The following is a 19,871-nucleotide window of genomic DNA, read 5'->3' as shown; positions in this document are numbered from 1 at the left end:
TTATATTTACCATTTTTACGGCTGTCTGATGTTGTGGAGGGGCTTTGTTTTTGTAAAGCCCTGTGGAAAATAAACCATATTTACAGAAAAATTTGGAGGGTTAGTCTGGGCAGTTTTACTCAGCTCATTTACCACAAAGATACTTTTCCTTGTCAGTCATCAAGTGTTTGCCTTAACTTCTCTGATGTTTTTCTGATTCTTAATTAAAACTGTTACATTTTCTGTGACAATGACTCATCCATCTATAGCTAAAGTGAAAATCCAGGTAAGCTTTAAACATTATCCTTTGCTCACAATAGTTAAGTAAATGTGTGCTCTTAGTATGCTTTTGTAGGATTTTAGAGCACTTTATGACCATTCATTCATTAATCCTCATCAAAGATAGCTGAAGAAAATAAAATCTAGACGAACTTATTCTCACAGAGTGTGACTATTTTCAAAGTTAAAGCTCACACATAATTCCCTGCATTTAAGACACTCCAGTGCTGGGTTAGCATTATATCCTTTTAAAGGAAACCATCACACAGTGTACTTCAGTTTTTGCAGGGTTTTTTTTTTCCCCCTGCAATGTTACAGTAAAAATAGAATATCATGGAAGGAATCTAAGAAATAAGCACGGAAATACATGGACAACTGGGATGTGGTCTTGAAATGCACATTTTGCCTGCTTGTGTACAAGTTGTGCCCAGTGAGCAGTGGCTCTGGAGTTGGGTGTCACAAGCAGCCTGATCCCTGCTGGGACAGAGCCCTTCTCACTCCCAGTCTGGGTGTGTTTCTGTAGCTTATTTTAACATGCATTATCCAGTCTCATGATTGTTTGAAGACTTTAGTCCTGGAAAAAAATTACAGTGATATTCAGTGTCTTCAAGTAATCTACAGCAATTCACATTTAGAGGCAGGAAGGCCATTGAGGAAATAGAAACTGGGGGAACTGGAGTCAGAAGGTATAAAGGGGAGAGGAGCCTGTTGGGACAAATGTCCCTGTTTACTGCCCACGCAGTATGTTCCCTTAACACAAAAACATTAAGAAGTTCCCTGGTGCCTTTCACTTAGAGCAAAAACTACTTTGTTGCCCTTGGAATAGTTTCTGTTGGTCTGACTCCATTGTTCACGCATTTCCTCTGTCTTCACGGGCGATTATTTCTTTGTCTTAAAGTACAAACCCTACAAACTCCTGGACTACAACCTACACATTCAAAAAATGCTTCTTTCTGTGAGTATTTGCCTCTGTTTCCCTCATGGGTAAGCCTTCACCAGATATTTTTTTTATTTTTACTTCAGACTTGCACATTTCAATTAAAAGTTTACTTTTCACGCATGATGCTGCTGTGTACTTTTTCATTCTAGTCTAACAGCCATGCCTTTGAATTCTTGAGAAGAAATCCCTAACTTCTCTCCAGTGAAAGAAGAGAGAAGAATAAGTATATTTGTATATGCAGTTTACAGGTGGAAATAAATAGGCCCCTTAGGAAAAAACACATAATTTCAGGCTGTGAGGAATAGTCAGATGTATTTAAGGGCAAATAGACTAAATTATATCAAAATATAACCTTTTCTTGGTAACTGCTACCCCTTTTCTTGGTAATCTCAGCCTAGATTTACTCAAAACTGGAAAGATTCTCTCAATATGATTACATTCCTTATGATCACCAAGCAGATGGCATTCATTCAGGAATATCCCAGAAATACAAAGTATGTAATAGAGGTTTTCCATAATCTTATTATTGCAAATCTCCCTTCTCTTAACACCCCTGCATTTTGTTATTACAATAATTACTTTTCGTGTTCAGGACTGACCTGCACCAAGACCGAAATCCTGTTGTTAGAAATCTGAATTTTGCAGAGCTGAGGCTATTAAAGCTTCAGAAAGAAGAAGGATCACTGAGTTTCTTTTCTCAGGACTCTGGCTATATTAAAAAAAATGAAACACAGAGAGAAAAAGCAATATGAGTGGCTCTGCCTATTTGTTTGGAAAGGCTTATACTTCCTAAGCACAGAGTTTGGTTTTTCACTGTGATTTAATAATTTAAATGACAGAAACTTATCTGTTAATAGCTGATTTGTCAGAGGTAGCCTTTTTGGCTAGGAAGACTGCGTAGTGGTGATTGCTGTTTCAGTATCATCCTGCTAATTCTAGCACTGACTCACTGAACCTCGGAAAATTACAGCACTTTTGCTCTAGCAAATACTAAGTAAAGAAAGGAACCAATCTGTTCTAATAGCAAACATCCATTTTATTGTCACATTGCCTGGAGTTCATTTGCAGGAAAAATCGAGTGCCTTTGTTCTTTTTCTCTATGCAGCTAATAAGTCTTGTAACTAGTTTCTAGTTCTGCATCTTCCAGAACTACTCCCCTTCATTTGCATTTACCAAAATATCCAGGTTGTCTAGCTATCTAGAGTTACTTATACTGGTTTCTGAAAATCAATTAACTCAATTACATGTGCAAACTAAATGCAATGGTTCTCAAATGGAGGACAAAAAGGCTTTTTTTTGTAATAGACAGCCGTTCCCAACAACTTCAGCAGGCTAGTGGGTGATAGCAAAAAGAATCAGGCTAACACAGAAGTCTTACAGTGTCTGAAAAAACTAAGAGATCAATAAGATGTATACATGATATAGCAGAAAAGTAATGCAGTGATGGTATTTATGCTTTTACAACAAACCAAAGCTGTCACTTCTGTTGGTGTTATATGCTGTCCTCCTCCAGCTACTGCAGTTCACGTTTCCCTCTACAGCTCTGAGGGGAATGAGAGGTTTGCTTCTTCAAGCTTGATGAACTGGTTTAATCTTGGTAGAGTCTGCAACAGTGGTGCCCTGAGATTTGATTTCCCAACTGCCATACTTTTGTTTCATGCTGTTATCAGGAAGGTAATTTTTTTTAAATCAGCAAGCACCTTCAGAATCAGCCAACTGCGCAGATAAAGGTGTGTGCCCATTTTTGCAAGTTTCACTTTTTTGTGTGGTATTCTGGTTAGTAGGCTGGATTCTTCAGCAGTCACATATGAGAGTCTTCTCTTTCATAGCTACAAAATACTGTTGATGGTAAATTTATATTTTAATGGAACCCTTACTCAGTCTGTGTTGCCCTGCTGTCATGAATTTGCTCTTCAAGCCAAGCCAGCTCGGGTTCTCCAATATCAGTGTTCCATTTCACCAGATGGTACTTTGACCTGGGAAGTGTGCCATTACAGCCATGGCTTCTTGAGGGATTTGAAGGTGGAGGGACGTCTTGTTACCTTTGTGACAATTCTTTGCACATAAAAATACTGTGACAAAAATGTGCGCTATTTCAAAATGTAGCATGTATCATCCCATCTCTTGACTGTATTCCAGAGGACTGCTTAGGAGATGACCAACATATTTTAGGTATATAAAGATGACCAGATATACATTAGTGTTCAGAAGCCACATGTCCCTTTGAAGTGAATGAAGCTGCTGAGATTACTATCTGTGACCTTCTATGGAAGTATCAGAGTATGGAATTAGAAGCTTTCTTGTAGGTATTTGAGTTTAAAAATATCAAATATACCCCTGAAGAACGCCTGGTCTGTGAGGAGGCTTCTAGGTGTGTCAACCCAAAGTATTCAGATTTCTGGAAGATAATCTAACAAAAAGAATGAACACTATACTCCTAAATAGTTTTTTTAAAGGATTTTACAAACATGTGTTTGTGTTTGAGTGTTCTCTGGCTTTGCTCTGATGTCTAGTGATCCCATAAAAACTAGCATAGCCTTTGTTGTGAATTTCACTGGGGCTTGGCTTGGGTTTTTAGCCGAGCTTCTTTAGTAATTGTACTAAACAATGCAAACTGCAAGTCTTCTGGTATCAACAGAATATGACAGGGATCTGTAGACTGCCACTGATCATTTTGGGGGTTTGCTGCCCTGTGAATGTAAAATGTTAGGTGAGTTGGGGGCAGCATGGCTAAAGATAAGCAAAAACAAAATAGATAAATGGATTGAAAGGAAAATGCTATTTATTGTGTGAGTATATGTGCATATATAAAATCCGGTTCAAAAGAGACTTGTTAGAACTGAACAAGTCTGAGCGGGAATTAATGGCCCACACCTGGGAATAAGAGGTGAATTCTCAAGTATCCAGATTTAGTAATTGCCACACCTGTCCTATATTCCCAAAAGCATAAATGAGGCCTGCAAGGATTTAGATAGCTTAGCTTCTGAATGCACAGTGCCATGGCTCTTTTCCAAGGCATCATCAGTCACCGCGTGAAAATCCCCACCCATAATTACCAGGGCATTATTTATCACAGGGCATACTCTACTGAAGAACTTTACCTTACTCTTATGATATCAAGAAGAGTGAATAGTTTTAGTCATTAATTTTTATACAGACTTCAAAATGGTTTGGAACAGAAGCCTAAAATAAATACCCTTCCAGAAAAGCAATGAAATTTGAGAGGCATAGCTTTGTTGATGGTCTCATGGTTTTGGAAAGATGAGGACACAAACTGCATTCTTAGCAATGGCTTTATTGTTCCCTGCAACCAATAAGACCTTCAAAATACCATGAAAAGCTCAAGGAACAGCCATTTGAAACACAAAACTGAGAGTCTGGCACTTGGCAGAGGACAGTCCACCTGACTGTTAGCTCCACCTCTGTTCTGTTCATGAACATGAATAGAAAATAAATTATTTATCATTGTACAAAATATGTGGGAGGACAGTTTTCGAAAATGTATTGGCAATTGCAACATGTCTGTCATTGACCTCCTGCTGCTAACATTGAGGAGAATTTTGGATGAGATAATCAGTGACTGATACTTTGGTCAGGCAAGCAGACTCTTACGTTTTGTCCCCAACAGGAAAGAAGGTAAGTACTTACCTCAGCAGGGCCATCTTCCTTCCAGAATGTCAATTCTTTGCATTTGGTGAGTTAACTGTTTCTGGTTCTGATGCCTTAGGATTTAGCTTTTATATTTTTCGGATCCTGCACTGCTTTAGTGTATAACTCTAAAATTCATAGCCTGTCAGCCACTGTTCTCTCATTTTATTCAGACAAAACAATTCCTCTCTAGGCCTGAAACTCAAGGACGCCTTATTGTCTCAGGCCCCAAGAGATGTAAACAACAGTGAACTGGGGGGGACAAACTTGGAGTAAATTACTTCATTACCTGAAAATGTAATTGGAGGATTAACCCCTGATATGTAAACAGACCAAACTTAAAACTGTCTGAAAAACTCGTGATCATTGTCCGTCTTGGGTGTAGCCCCTCTCGGAGGCTTTTGACTGCCCGAGGTGCACCTCTTGAAGGCCTTCAAGAAATACTTTTATTCTCTGAATTTTGTCTAGCCTCTGTTTTAGGTAGCCACTCCAAGGCATCAGTTCTCTTGCCTCCTGAAACAGAAGTAGTTTTCAAAGAAACAGTGGGGCACAGCTTTCTGCTTTGGCTCTGCCAACCTTCAAACGTAATACAGGCTCCCAGGAGAACAAAGCAATTGCACTTCCACTTACAGAGTTCTGATTATCTCTGTCATTGTGAATTTACAAGACACAATCTGGGTTTGTATTGAATATAAACATTGCAGACAAATTTGTAGAAGAAAACACTTTGTAGCATGTTCCAGGAACAACAATATCTGGTTTTCTCTCCTCTCAGCTGTAACCAGATCAGACTTCCCTCTGATAGGAGAAACTTTGTGCTCCCTCCATCACTGCATGTCCTTTGCATTCATGTTTGTGCACCTCAATGACTGTGAAATTCAACTTGGCAAATCTCCATACAAGAGGAGTCTCCTCGTTCTGAGTTGTTTAGCCATCATGTGGGGGTTTCATGCATCAGGCATGATTTATGTGATCAGAAGTTCTCCCACAATTAAGACACCAGCTGAAGTTACCAGGAACCCTTCCCAAGAAGAAAAATCAGGTTCAGCGATATTACAACAGAGTTGATGTCACTGACTTACAGTGGAACAACCTGTTCGCAAAAATAAGGGGCAAAAGAGAGTAACATGCAAAGGAAAAGCTGATGACAGCACAGAACACTACAAAACACTGAACCTGCTCTCATGGACTCCCAGTGCTGCATGTGCACTGGCAATCAACCACCTGCAGCCAGCTGGCAGACGCTGAGATTTACTCTACAAAAGCACTGCTGTCCCTGAAGTCTTTTGCTGCAGACTCAATATTTGCTGAGCATACACATTCTAAAGAGGATTTCACCAAGGTGCACAGAATTGTGGAAAGTGCATAATGAATATGTTAAAAGTCACAATCATTTGTGCAGGTTCTTGAGGCTCTCCTCCAAGGAGTACAGGCTTTGCTTTCAAGTCACCTGTAGTCCTATTGTAAATGTGACTTGGCAGTCGGAGAAAGAGACTTTGCTTACCAGGAAGAGAGATTCTTCAAGGTATGTTTGTTTATGTGTGCTTTCATATCATGTTCTCTTTTTCTTCTTGTGTAAAGTCCTTTGACATTAAGGGGCTCAGCAAGTGGGACAAAGGGTCTAATGCACATGGTGGCCTTTTTCTTTCCTGTGAACAAAATGAAGACAGAATGGCTGCATGTAGGTGTATGTGTACTCCTAGCAGGAATTTACACACAGGCAGCCACTTCCAGAGAACACCAGCTTTGAGACATTTTAAAATATGAGTCGAGTGTGTTCCCAAAACTTTCTGCACTGCAAACTTTTCTGCACTGCTAGCAAGATAACATGGGATGTTGTGCTTTAGTGGTGCCATAGACAACCGAAAAAACTCAGTTTTTCAAAACGAATTCCAATGCCTTAAACACAAAAAGTTCATAATAAAATATTTCATTTGTGTGAACACTGATTTAATGTAGAGGCATTTTTTCAACACCAGTGTATGGCACCATTGGAGAGTACTGCAGCAGTCTGAAACAGCCCATGTATCTTTGGCGTCCCTCACATGAAGGCTGTAGTTCTTGTGCAGTTCACAGTCAGCTCTCAGACACCTGATGCTATAGCAGCACCAGTAGCTGAGCTATGGAAACTGAAGAGCTGCATTCTTTGACTTTCTTTCTGAGTGCTTTTTAAGAGATTTCTGGAAAGGTTTTCAGTCCACTTAAAATTTGGTAAGTCACACATTCGGATACTCCCCCACCAAATGGATATGATCAGAATATGTAGATCCAAGGACTTAGAGGCATTTTAGTGCTGCAAGGGAGATTTGACCGTGTAGCTCTGAGGCCAGTGAAACAAAGAGGCAAGGGGCACTGGGGCAAAGCACCTTCCTTAGGACTGAGTTTGCAGTTGATACATCACAAGATCTGAACTCTTCCTGCAGCGTTTCCCGCACTTTGAACATACAGCGTTTCCTCTTAATAGAGACACATACATTGATTGTCTTCTATTAAACACTGGCACCACTTTTTGCATATCCCTTGGAAACAGCATCTGAACTTGCACAGCTATGTACAAGGGACAGCTGTAGTCAGGAGTCCCACAGTCTTCGACTTCCATAAAAGAGAAGGAAATGGGAGCCTCAGACTTTATCAGAGACATCCTGAGATGGGTGAGTGGTGTTTATTTCAGTTTCTTAATAAAGGAGAAAAGTAACTCCCATGTGGTCTAGACCCTACCGTAGATGCAAATGATCTCTTGAGGACTTCAATTACATGTAAATAGTCCATAAGCCCTGCCCTTAGTCACATAAATACTTCCAGCTAGTAAGCCTTTCTAAAGGTCCCAGAACATTCATGCTGATGGGGAATAGCCCCTTTTTAAACCGAAAATCCTGACCCACTATCAGCTGTACTGTCTCGCCCAACATAAATGCCAGCTGTGTTGGCTGTGGTAACTGTCAGCAGCTGTTTCTCTGACAGGGAGCAACGGGGTTCTGTGCCAAGTTACACTTTCCTGTCCTTGTCTTTTGCAGCTGAGTGTCAGATTGCAGACAAGCAGCATGGATTCAGCCGTGAATGCTATGGCTTCTGTGCCACACAGGTCTTTAAATCATCATATGCCTTTTAAAGTCACGTATTTTAGTAAAACAAAAGCAAGAACTGTAGCACCCAACACTAAAGCATGTTGCACGAATTCTTTTTAGAATCATGCAACTCCCGTAATTAAAAATCTGGAATTTTTGCCTGCTTTAAAGAGGACAGGAGTTATTTTTCCGAAATTAAATTTTACTTTGCCAAGTTGAATTTCACTTTATATTTACCACATTCACGTCATAGATGTGAGCAGCTTGTACTGCTCATATTCCCCATTAATATAATTATGTAACATTAATATAATCTTGGTGTTTGTCAAGGAATGTAGGATTTATACTCACATTAACATATTACATGTAATTTGATTAAAATTAGCATCTAGCATAATTGTTTAGGCTTGAAAGAATTATTCAAAGTGAATAATTTAGAGTCCAAAACCTTATTCCCATTTCCTATCTTTAATTACAGCAGAAGAAAAAAAAATAGACATTTTTGCTATATGGGAGTCCATTCCATAGTTCGTTATTTTTTTTACTTGGAAACACAAGTACTTTGCAAGGATTTTTTGTTTGGAATTAGAAATCTCTTGGCCCTGGGCTCTTGCTGAATGATTTGCCTTGATTATACTTAGCTCCACTATTAATTATGGCCAGGTAAGTCACATGACATTGTTGCTCCCTCCTATCTGAAGGGCAGTGTCTTTTCAGCATTGTTTATGAGCATTTAGATACCCAAACCTTACAAAAAACCTAGCACTGTCACTGGCTTTTTACTTTCTGAAATATTTTTGCAAACTAAATACTTTTATGATTCCATAACATGAGTAAAAAATATAATGGCTTCCATCAAAAGAAATCTTCTGATTGTATTAATATGAATTCTGTTAATATTTATTTCAAGTATTCTGTAGCTCAGATGTCAGCTGCCTTTAAACACTAAGCAGAAGGAATGGTTTATTCCATCATCATTTGAAGTAGCCAGCCCTGTTTTCCTCCAAAATTTTGAAACTTTGCATTCTAGATTTTTATCTGTCTTTGATCCTTTCAGGAAATCCCTACTGATCATTAGACTTTCTTGCTTTATGATTAACTCTTATTTCAATAAAGTTTAAGACTTGTTTTACCTAAAGCATAAGATTCCAGTTTAAACAAAAAAATGTAAATATGAAGGTCTTGAGGAACTTGTGCAGTGGTGAGTAAAGACTCCTTCTTTCTACTAACAGGAGTGTCATGCTGAATGTTACTGTGAGCAACTTCTCTTCCTGTGAAGGCTGAGAATAGGTCAGAATAGGTGTTATCCCAGCAGGCAGGAGTGCCAGGTTCTCTCTCTGCTTTTGTTCAAGTGACCTTGGAAATCCCTGCAGAAAGGAAGGACCACATCTCATGCCACCACCTGCCAGTTGCTACAGGAGAGCTGGTGCTGCCCTGAGCCTGCTGCAGGGTCAGTGTGGCACAGATGGAACATCAGCACTGCGTGCCAGCCCCAGAGGATGAGCTGCCTCCTTGGCCTCATCTCCGTGCACTGGTTACCCCTAGGAGAGTCAAGGAAGTTCTGGTGCCAGAAGTGCCACTATGATTAACTTGAAACTGATAACAAAACTGTGATCCTTTTCAAGGTGAGATTGCCTCTGACTTGATTCCTTCCTCTGTGCACCTGTTGTTCCCCCATGCTGGTGGTTGGTTTGATCACGGCTTGGATTCACTGGTGATGTCACTGAATGACTCTAAGAACTTTGCTGAGCTCCCTTTCCTCTTGCTGCCATTGACATTTTTTATTTAGTAGGCAAGCTCTTGCTTGGATTACTCATGCCAATAATCCCTGGGCTAATAGTGGGATAATTAAAGAAAACTGAATTTATCTCAACAGGGGGGTCAGATTTTAAGATACAAGATGGCATGTGCTCTGAGCAGTAAAATTGCTTCCTTACTTTAGAGTCAATACTTACAGAACCTGACATTCTAAAATATGAGTTTAGAGTGTTCCCAAAACTTTCTGCCACTGAAGTTGAATGCTCTATGACATTAATAAAAGAAGCTTTGCACCAAAACCATATTATCTTCATATTTTAAAATCTTAATTCCATAGGTATTTTCAACATCAAATATTTGCAGGCTGGAAATGAAAAACTGTGAGGTCATGGGTTATGCCAGTGTCTGACCAGTGAATCACACAATAGCTTCACTGTAAGAGTAGTGGGAAAAGTCCACCAGATCCTTGAGGTCTCTGAGGGCTGAAGTCTGACATGGATTTAGCAATGTCTTCATCTGTGAGACAACAGCATGAGGCTTTCAGATCCATTTTGTACTAAGGAATGTAAACTTTTACCACATTTTCACTCTTTAGCCTAATCTTGATCCTTGTGATGACCTCTCCTAAAGGGGAGTAAGTAGGATGAGAACATAGAATTTAGTCCATGTCAAGGACTAAGTTGTATGACAGGATGTGTCATGTACCAAAATATGTAATTTAAAAAATGCCATGACTATTTTTATAAGTTGATCTTCCTCATCATTTCTAGTCCCATAGCTCTCACTTTTCATGTCTTCTTCTAATTGTACATTCTTTGTGTAGCAAAGCATCTCTTCCCATACTTCTGGAAAATGCTTTTCGGTATTTCTGCTAAATGCTTCTGGAACATTTTTTGGTACTTTTGTCTTTTTTTTTTTTTTTCTTTTAACCTCAAAAAATGACATCTACATTGCAAACCTGTTAATAAAGAGTGATGAAGCCTGAGACATGCTCTCATCTTTTTGAAAGTCTTTTGAACTGACTTAGATTTGCATTTTGAAAGCAAAATGTAACATCTATGTCAGTGGCAAGCTTCCTCATTACTTAAGCAGTCTTCTCAAGTACTAGCTCACCTTTCTGAAACCAGATGATTTTAGATTGACTATGGACTGCCAAAAAGTTATGCTTAAAAATGACCTTTTACATTAGAAGGAGAGGTATGAATAATGTTGCAGGATGACTACATGAATATTTTCAAAGGTTTAATGCACAGTCATATACAAGAGGCACACGTATAAGAGACAAACAAGGGTATTTCCTTCTTTGTGATTCAGTGCTACCTCCCAGTGTGTGCTTTGAAACCAGTGTAGCTGTTTGGCCTTAGATGGCACTTTAGGTTGTATTGCAAATTGCTGTTTTAAGGAGAAGCTTATAATCACAATGTACTTTGGGTATCAGAGTGAATTACTCATACAAGTGAGGAGATGCTACTGCTCTAACTAGCAGGATTTTGGTAAATACTGATGCTAACCCAGGTGTGCAGTCCTGCTGACAAGACTATTAAGTTGCTGTTATTTCAGCATCTAGTTTTAGGTGCAGTTCAGGACACTGAGATTTGTAAATCTAAATTCCCTGCACAGCTTGTGTAGGCACTTTGAGAGCATCTTAATTAAATGCCAGAAGTTGGTGTCACCTGAGGGGGGGGGGGGGGGAAGTATAGTTTTTCTGGATTTACAAGGATTTTAAATCTCTGGATTTGGACTACCTCTTTTATAATGCCATGAAAAGTAGCTAGCCAAAGTCTGAGAGCCATAATGTTCAGAGAGTATTTCAAGAACACCTCCCTAAAAATACACTTGGGAGATGAGTTTGGGGTAGGATGCCCTTTTACTGTTCTGCTGCATAATTTGTATGCCAGGTAAGAGTCTGCACAGGTTCCTGCTGAGATCAATGAGAATCTTCAATCAGTAGACTAGGGCTAGGGTCTAGAAGAAAACAAGCTGTATTTTTTATATGTTTCTTTAGGCATACAATGGCAAAAATCAAAAATAATTACATTTCCTTGGCAGTTCACCTCAGGGATAAATTTATTTCAGATAAAAAAAAATGATCTAACTATTTCAATTTAAAAAACCAACAAACAAGAAGGCATTGTATGAAAGGATTTCCTTTGTAGGAATGCAGCAGTCAAACTTTTGCATGCTCATTGGTGGTGATATTAGCAGGCTAATATTAGGGCACAGGAGACATTAAATGCTCAGCTTTTTATGTATTTCTTGGATGGCCTTGACAAGTCATTCCATCTCACAGCTCTCTAGCTATGAAATAGAGGTAATAAACTACTTCATCATCCAGGGAGATGTAGCATGAGCAAATTAAAGATGATGAGCCATTCATGATGAGAGAAACCACTGAAGTTTGTAAGGTAAAGACAAAAGATTGGAAATTCAGGTGTGAATGAAAGGAGGTTATCATTTAATCAGAGGTGAAAGACTAAAGAGAGAGAGAATGGATGATTGTGGATAGGCGAAATACTGAACAAAGGGATAACTGATGCCTACCATTAGGAAAACTACTATTGAACATCATAACATCATTTGTGGAAGTCTTGAAGGAAAGGTGATGGCCTAGTACTGCAGAAGAAACAGTACACTGAGAGGTTAGGAGCAACAGTGTCACTTGTTTGGGGTTTTTTTGGTGGTATTTCAAGTGTGTGTTCTTTGGAACAGGACTTAATCCTGTATCTGAAAAACATCTGCAGTGTTTTGAGCACCATGGATGTGGTCAGTGAAATATGGTCCTAATTATAAGACAGGAACTGTGTATGCAATGGCTCATTAAGCATCCAAAGATTGTCAATGGATAAGAAACAACACAGACTGATTGGTGCAAGATTACAGGTGACAAACTAGAAACAGATTGGGCTGTGAGGGTCATTTGAGTGGAAGTGAGCTGTTATCAAGTAAATGGAAGTGAAAAGATGCCCTGGGTCACCTGGCTTCGAAATTGCAAAGGACTGAGGTCTCAGTAGAAGATCCGGAAGTCAGTAGAGCACAAGGATAGCAAGAATTGAGGACATGGTCATAGACACTCTGAAAACAAGGGAATGGTACAAAAAAAAAGAAGAGGAAGACCGCGTGGATTTGAGTTGGTTCACCTTGGAGATGTGTTTCTCCAAAGGAGAAAAGCTTTAATGATAAGTCATTAAATCATCTATTGTTGGACCAAAATGCACATTGAAAAATGATAAGCAGTCCCCAGCTGCCTTTCCCAGCTGAAGGGAAGGTTCTGGTTGGGCTGTCACACACTGCTGCATACTGATCTACAGGCCTCCAAGGCTTTGGCATATAAAGTCTCTTCCTTTGAAAATTGTCATGTGTGGCAGCTTTTATGTGCAGTATCATGTGTCTCCTCCCTGGGGCAGAAAACACTACAGGGGAGGGGAGAAGTTTGTGTTTCAGTGTACCACAACAAGTAAGATGGTAGATTGCCAGCTCTCTATTTGCATAGGAAACCACGGCTGCTCCATGCCTGCCTCCCCAGGTGCACTCAGGACACAGCCGAGGAAAATATCCTCTTGTCACTCCCAGGGCAGCTGTCCCACAGTGCCCACCCCCGTCTTCTTTGCCCCCACCAGTTCTGCAGGTGGGAGAGAGGAGAGGCTGGGCTGTTGCTGCCACTCACCCCAAGAAGTTAAGTTTTGCGTGCAGACTCCTGCCTGGAGCTTTGTCAGTAGCAACGAAATATTCTGGTTTAACAAGGTAGTAAAATAAATGTGCAGTTGCGCTCTGGTTCCTAACAGGGCTGCCACATGCTGTGTTGTGCACAAACTGCCAGGCTGTTGGATCAGCAAGCAGAGCACCATCCTGCCCACAGCCTGCAGAGCCAGCCAACATCCTGCAGCCAGGAACCCATTCTGGAGCCTGAGAACAACACAGGAGCAGAGCTCAGGTGAAATAAAGAGATTTCAGTGATCCAGTGCAATTAAAAACTCTTAATAATATCAAATGCACTTAGTCACATTCTTCACAGTTATGTTTTTCTGTTCAGTTTCCTTCCCTAAGGAGAAGGGAGTGCAGCTGACTCAGAATAGATGACCCTTTGCTGCTGTTTTGAATTGTGGAGCACTTTACTCACCCTCCCTGAGCTTCTGGACAGCAAGATCTGCTTTGGGATGGAAGAATAGCACCCTCAAGAGTTGACAGTGCTGCTTTAGGGAGCCAGAGTGCAACACGCATCCTTCCTCTCTTAGTTAAATCAGCTCCCTGGTTCATGTAACTTAAGCAACAAGTTTTCTCTTTAATATTTGAAATATTTTGTATCAATCACTGTTGAAATGAATGTAGATATAAGCATTTGTGCTTGTTTAGGGATGATCTGGTTCTAAACATTTTATTTGTCTTCAAACAGGGAGGGAAGAGAAAAAGACAAAGGTCTTTTTGATTAGGCTGGGAACTTCATTTTATACCATATTAAAATAATTTGAACAGGAATTTAGGTTTCTGCGTAAAAATAGAAGACTTAAAAGTTCTTAACTTAGATAAAAGGGGTCTATGTAAAAAAAAAAAAAAAAAAAAAAAAAACAAAAAAAACAAACAAAAAAAAAAAAACTGAGCAAACCAGTCCTTAAATTGTGGGGACTTGTTCGTTAATTACAGTAATTAGGAATGGAATCTGATCCTAAATGTTCTGATTTACTTTATTTTTTTAATATGTAGTTAGGCCTTAATTTCAGAATGATTATAAAATATGAGAGTGTTTTAAAGACTAGAGAGGCGTAGGTAGTATTAAATCACAAACTTTGTGATATACTTCTGCTTACGCTTTCTTAGTTATCCTTCTGCTGTTTCGTGCAGCATTGACTTTTTATTTTATATGCTCATGGCCTATTCCTGTTTCTGTTGACTTCAGAGGCAGACAAGGCCTCTTGAAAACTCTGAGCATAAACTGCTTACCAGCTTTTATTCCAGATGATATTTCTCTCAGCAGGGAAAAAGTCCAATTCTGTGTTTGTCCCATTTATGGAAATTGGTTCACCTGAGTAGAACAAGAAGAATTTGGACAGTTGGGTGCAGTCAGGGATATTTTACTCTCCACTCTGAAACACCTAAAACTGACTCCTGTCACAGACCTGAGGCTTTTCCTCTGTAGCAGGGCTTTGTTCAGAGTTCTTGTGAGTGTTTTCATTGCTCAGACTGTGCTGCAGCTCCCTGTGGAAGCAGCCCTGTGGGGCACTGCTACTGCATTGAAACCAAGGTATATCATTTCAGAAAATACTGACTGCATATAAAAACAATGTAGGATTAATTTTTTTCAATTGATAGTGAAAAGCATATTCTGCAATCTGTAAATTAATGTTTCCCTGCTGTAATTACAGAATCCATTCTCCTGAGAGGACACTGGCTCTGATGGGCTTGCATTTGCTCCTGAAACAGTTCACACCTGCATTGTGTGAAACAAAAACAAGGGGGTTGGTACATTGTCATTTTTGTTTCCTGTTGGATCCTTTGTCAATTATTTTTAATTGCAAGAAATCTGTCAAACCCTTTCTGAGGAATTTACTGTCACAATTTCCTGTTTTACTAAAACACTCAGAACTAAGAATTGCATTTTTTTCCCCTCCGGCCATCACTATGTTTGATTAATTTCCCCTGCAGATCTTTCTGTAGCAATTTTAAGCCCGCATCTACTCCAGTGAGCTTGGCTCGTCCTTTCAAAGGGACCTTCAGGACCAGGAGAGCTAAATGCCCGTGGGACTGCACCCGGGTACTGTGCAGGTAGGGATAGACACGTCTATTCTGCGTACTGCGAGTGATGGAATTCTGTGCACCCTCAGCCCTCCCGAACTGAAGTTTGAGACGGAGGCTCCTAGGGAGCCAGTGGCCCGTACCCAGGAGCCACATGGAGGTGCACACCCCGGCGGCGGGGAGCGGTGGCTGGGACACGCAGGGTCCTCTCCAGTCCCGCACTTGCGGGAATATTGATGACCTTCAAAACCCGCAGAAAACGGAGGCTGGGAAGGCTGCTGCGGCGGGGCCGGGCACACACCGCGGTACACGGGGATACCGGGCCCGGCTGCGCCCGCGGTTATCCCGGGTCAAGGCCGGGAGGCGGCCCGTGCCCGGCTCTGATCGAGATTGCTTAGTGTGCTTGGAGGGAAATCCGTCGTTAAATCTACCTGCTCGATTCGTGCGGGGAGTGAAGCGGCCCGCAGGTGACCCGACGCGGGCTGCTCCGTGCAGGCGGGGCAGCTCCTCCGCGCTTGGCACCGGCGGTAAGCGCCGGAGATGGCAGCCGATCGCCGCCGAGCAGCGGAGCCGGGCACCCTCCGCCGCCCGCCCCTGTCCGCCGGGCGCCATCCCGGACAGGCTCCGGCGGCGCTCGGGGCCGGGCTCCGCGGGTCCCCCTGTGAGCGGGCGAGCCCCGCGGGTCCCGCCGGCGGAGCCGGGCCGCGCTGGAACGCCGCTGCTCCGAGCCCGCCGGCTACAGGGCTCTGCCGGCAGGCAACCCCCGCCGGTGAGGCAGCGCCTCGGGTCCCAAGCCCGACGGGGCGAATATTTCCGACTGGGCAAATATGTGCAAGTACGCGCGGACGGTGAACTTTGAGACTGTCTGCGAAGCGCGGCCGGGGAGCGCTGGGCCGAAGCTCTCGGCGCAGAGCGGGCGCTGGAAACGTTCGGGGCGCCTTTGGCCGCCCTGCCCCGCCGAGCGCAAAGTCCCCGCGCCGTTCCCCCGGGCCTCTGTTCAGCGCGGACTTTCCTTGGCGGGAGTCGCCCAGCGCTCAGCGCCCGCCGAGCTGGGGGCGGCGGCGGGAGGAGGGGAAGGGGGGGCCGAGGAGCGCGGGGCGCTCTGCCCGCGGTGCGGTGCGGTGCGGTGCGGCGGCTCCCGGGGGCGGGCGGGAGGTGGCCGTGCCCGGCCGGGGCGCTGGGAGCCGGCTGCGCGGCGGTCAAAGGTTCCCAGCAGGAGGCTGGACACTAGAGGGCGATCCCCGGCCCTGCTGCCGGCTGTATATATACGGCACGCAGGACCGCGGCAGCCCACTAGCAACAGGGCAGGCAGCGAGCGGAGCGGGGCTGGGCCGGGGGACGGGCTCCGGGCGCACCGAACCGCGCCGTGCAGCACCGCGCCGCGACATTGCTGCTGCTGCCGCCGCCGTCCCGTTCGAAACCTGGATTGCAGGAGCCCTTCACCATGCCCGGCAGACTGTAGTTGCTTCATGGAGCAAGCCAATTTCTACGAGGTCGATTCCCGGCCCCCGATGAGCAGCGGCCAGCACCACCAGCTCCAGACTCCCCTGCCCGGCAGCACCTACAGCTACAGAGAGGCTTCCTCGGCGGCGGCACCTGCTGCGGGCGGCGCGGAGCTCGGCGACATCTGCGAGAACGAGAACTCCATCGACATCAGCGCCTACATCGACCCCGCCGCCTTCAACGACGAGTTCCTGGCCGACCTCTTCCAGCACAACAAGCAGCAGGAGAAAGCCAAGGCCATCCTGGCCGGGGATTTCGACTTCCACACCATGCACGGGGCCGGCGCTGCCGCCTCGGCGCCGGGGCACCAGCCGCAGCACCACCAGCAGCCGCTCTTCGGCTGCGTGGCCGGCTACATGGACGGCAAGCTCGACCCCCTCTACGAGCGCATCGCCGCGCCGGGCTTGCGGCCGCTGGTGATCAAGCAGGAGCCCCGCGAGGAGGAGGAGGTGAAGTCGGCGGCCCTGTCGGCCCTCTATCCCCATCACGCCCCGCAGCAGCACCCGTCCCACCTCCAGTACCAGATCGCCCACTGCGCCCAGACCACCATGCACCTCCAACCCGGGCAGCCCACGCCGCCCCCCACGCCCGTGCCCAGCCCGCACCATCCGCACCACCCGCACCCTCCCGGCGGCCTGCCCGCCGCGGGCACCCTCAAGATGATGCCCTCGGACCACCGGAGCAAATCGAAAAAGACAGTGGACAAGAACAGCAACGAGTACCGGGTGCGCCGGGAGCGCAACAACATCGCGGTGCGCAAGAGCCGGGACAAGGCCAAGCAGCGCAACGTGGAGACGCAGCAGAAGGTGCTGGAGCTCACCACCGACAACGAGCGGCTGCGCAAGCGGGTGGAGCAGCTCACCCGGGAGCTGGAGACTCTGCGGGGCATCTTCAGGCAGCTGCCCGAGAGCTCGCTGGTGAAGGCCATGGGCAGCTGCGCCTAGCGCCGCGCCGGGGCCGGCCGGGCTGCCCTGCCCGCGCACAGATACTCTATGTACCGGCGCGGCCAGCGCCGCGGGGAGGGGAGTGGGGGGTTGTTTTGGTTTTGTTTTGTTTCGTATGTTTTTTATCAGTTCACGACCTATACAAGAAGCCAGGCAGCTCTAGTATTAAAAGGTTTGTGCCTTAGAGATGACACACGAGTAAGCTGAAAACATGGTGGGTTTTCTAAGGAGAAAGGCAAGGGGAAGAAAGAATTAAAAGACCACGTGTCTACACAGGGTAAATAACAGTAATAATAATAATAATAATAATAATAATAATAACAACAACAACAGTAATAAAGCACATATAGCAACCCAGATGTGCCTTAAAAGCTGGCTGTAAGCTCTGGGGCTTACTATGCCCTCCAGCCTTGCAGGGTGCGAGGAGAAGGAATGAGGGACGTGCAGGCTTGAGGGCTGGGGTGTCTGGGGTGTCCTGCTAGACCCCTTCAAGCTGGCCTGCAGTGCAGCAGGCAGGAGCAGCTTTGGGGAAGTCAGCGATGAGAAGAGGACTTGAGGCTGAGAGATGTGCAGCACTGGACGCCGTTAGCACTGAGGTGTGGGGCAGCCACCAGACTGCTGCCAGGACTGTCGCAGCCTGGCTGGGCTGCCCCTGCCGAGCCCTGTCCCCTGCCTTGGCTGGGAGGGGGCAAGGGGCCGGAACCGCTGCAGGACTGATGGACAGCCTGGGACTGATGGAGCAGCAGCTTGCAAGAGTATGGTGAGCTCTCTCCATCGAAAGAAAGAGCAGCAGTGTCTTGTACTGTATGTCACGATGTGGCGAAGCACAAATGAATAAATACCTATTGATGCGGGTATTTACTATGAACTTTCAGTGTATTTTGCTTTATTCCAGGACATTTAGCTCTTCTCCAAGTCTCTGTCCGACCAAAATGTGCCTCATGTAATGTGAAAGCCGTTCCGTGTACACTAGCTGTACTTTATTGCCTTACTTAGATCTTTGCCATCACAGGAGTTTCTTATCTGGTGACAGAGACTATGCCCTTGTGCTGCAACGTTATTTTATTATTTGTATGGGTGGGTGAGTATGAGTGTGTGTTGCCTTCTTCTCACTGTCCTGTACTGGCTGCTGCCTCCCGACCCCAAGGCAGGAGTACCTGGAACGGGGCATGGGTTGTGGGGCTGCAGGATGCCTGTGGTGGGGCAAGGAGGCTTGCCCCTGGTGCTGCTGCACCTTTGGACTCTGGAGCTTCTCCCAGAGTGAGAGAAAAATAAATAAACAAACAGGCCCCCTGGGCATTCTGGTAGCCATGCAGAACATTTCTTCCTTGTGTCGTAGCTGCATAACAATTTGTCCAACTGAAGTACGTCTTGACAAGAGAGCAGAACAAGGCGGACGGAGCTGTTTGAAAGCGTGACAGTGGGAGCACAATGCTGGCTGCGTGTGTCTGTGTGTGCAGTGTGTGTGTATTGGATGTATACGTGTATGTATATGCACACACATTGTTTGTTTGTCTGTTTTTTTAATTTGGGGGGGAACTGCATATAAAATTTGTCAGAAGTCCTGGTTACCTTCATAAATAAACAGCATATATTCTACCATAACCATCCGCCTCTCTGCTTGTTTCCAGTTCTTCTCCTTGCAGGAGTGCAAAAGCTCCCCTTTTCCTCCAGACCAGCGTCCAGCTCTCCACCGACTTCTGCATCCCCTTCCAGGGCTGGTGACTGAAACGCGTTAATGGAGTGCAACTCCCCGGTTTTCGCCCCAGAGAAATAAATACACGGTTTTCTTTAAGAGAACGGCAATTTCCTAAACGCTTGCGGTGGCAGATGTGTGCCCGTGAGTCACGGCTCGCTTCACCCTTCACCCGGCCGGGCCGGGGGCCTGCGGGCGGGCTGCGGGGACGGGCGGCCGGGAGCGACGAGGGAGACGCCGGGTGCCGAGGGCACGCAGCCCGCCCGCTGGCCCGGGACACGGCGGGGCTGAGCGGGGCGCGGGGGGCAAGCCGGGGGCACGGCGGGGCCTGG

The 19,871-nt window shown here is 44.8% G+C and overlaps 1 protein-coding gene across 1 annotated transcript; it reads left to right on the top strand.

The window, feature by feature from the left end:
* Nucleotides 1-16,707: 16,707 nt before the first annotated feature.
* On the top strand, nucleotides 16,708-19,448 carry CEBPA (CCAAT enhancer binding protein alpha). Its single transcript, XM_066194880.1, has one exon. It carries the CDS (start codon nucleotides 16,866-16,868, stop codon nucleotides 17,841-17,843), a length of 978 nt encoding a protein of 325 aa, XP_066050977.1. The 5' UTR covers nucleotides 16,708-16,865; the 3' UTR covers nucleotides 17,844-19,448.
* The last annotated feature ends 423 nt before the right edge of the window (nucleotides 19,449-19,871 follow it).

Source organism: Chamaea fasciata, unplaced genomic scaffold (assembly GCF_029207755.1).
Source record: "Chamaea fasciata isolate MVZ Bird 193981 ecotype frontalis unplaced genomic scaffold, bChaFas1.0.hap1 SCAF_12, whole genome shotgun sequence".
Lineage (NCBI taxonomy): Eukaryota > Metazoa > Chordata > Aves > Passeriformes > Sylviidae > Chamaea > Chamaea fasciata.
Note: the sequence above shows the minus strand (reverse complement) of the source record. Positions and strands in the feature narration are given on the sequence as shown.

Excerpts from the sequence above, each read along its gene's own strand:
- CEBPA (XM_066194880.1), top strand. The coding sequence starts at position 16,866 with ATGGAGCAAGCCAATTTCTACGAGGTCGATTCCCGGCCCCCGATGAGC.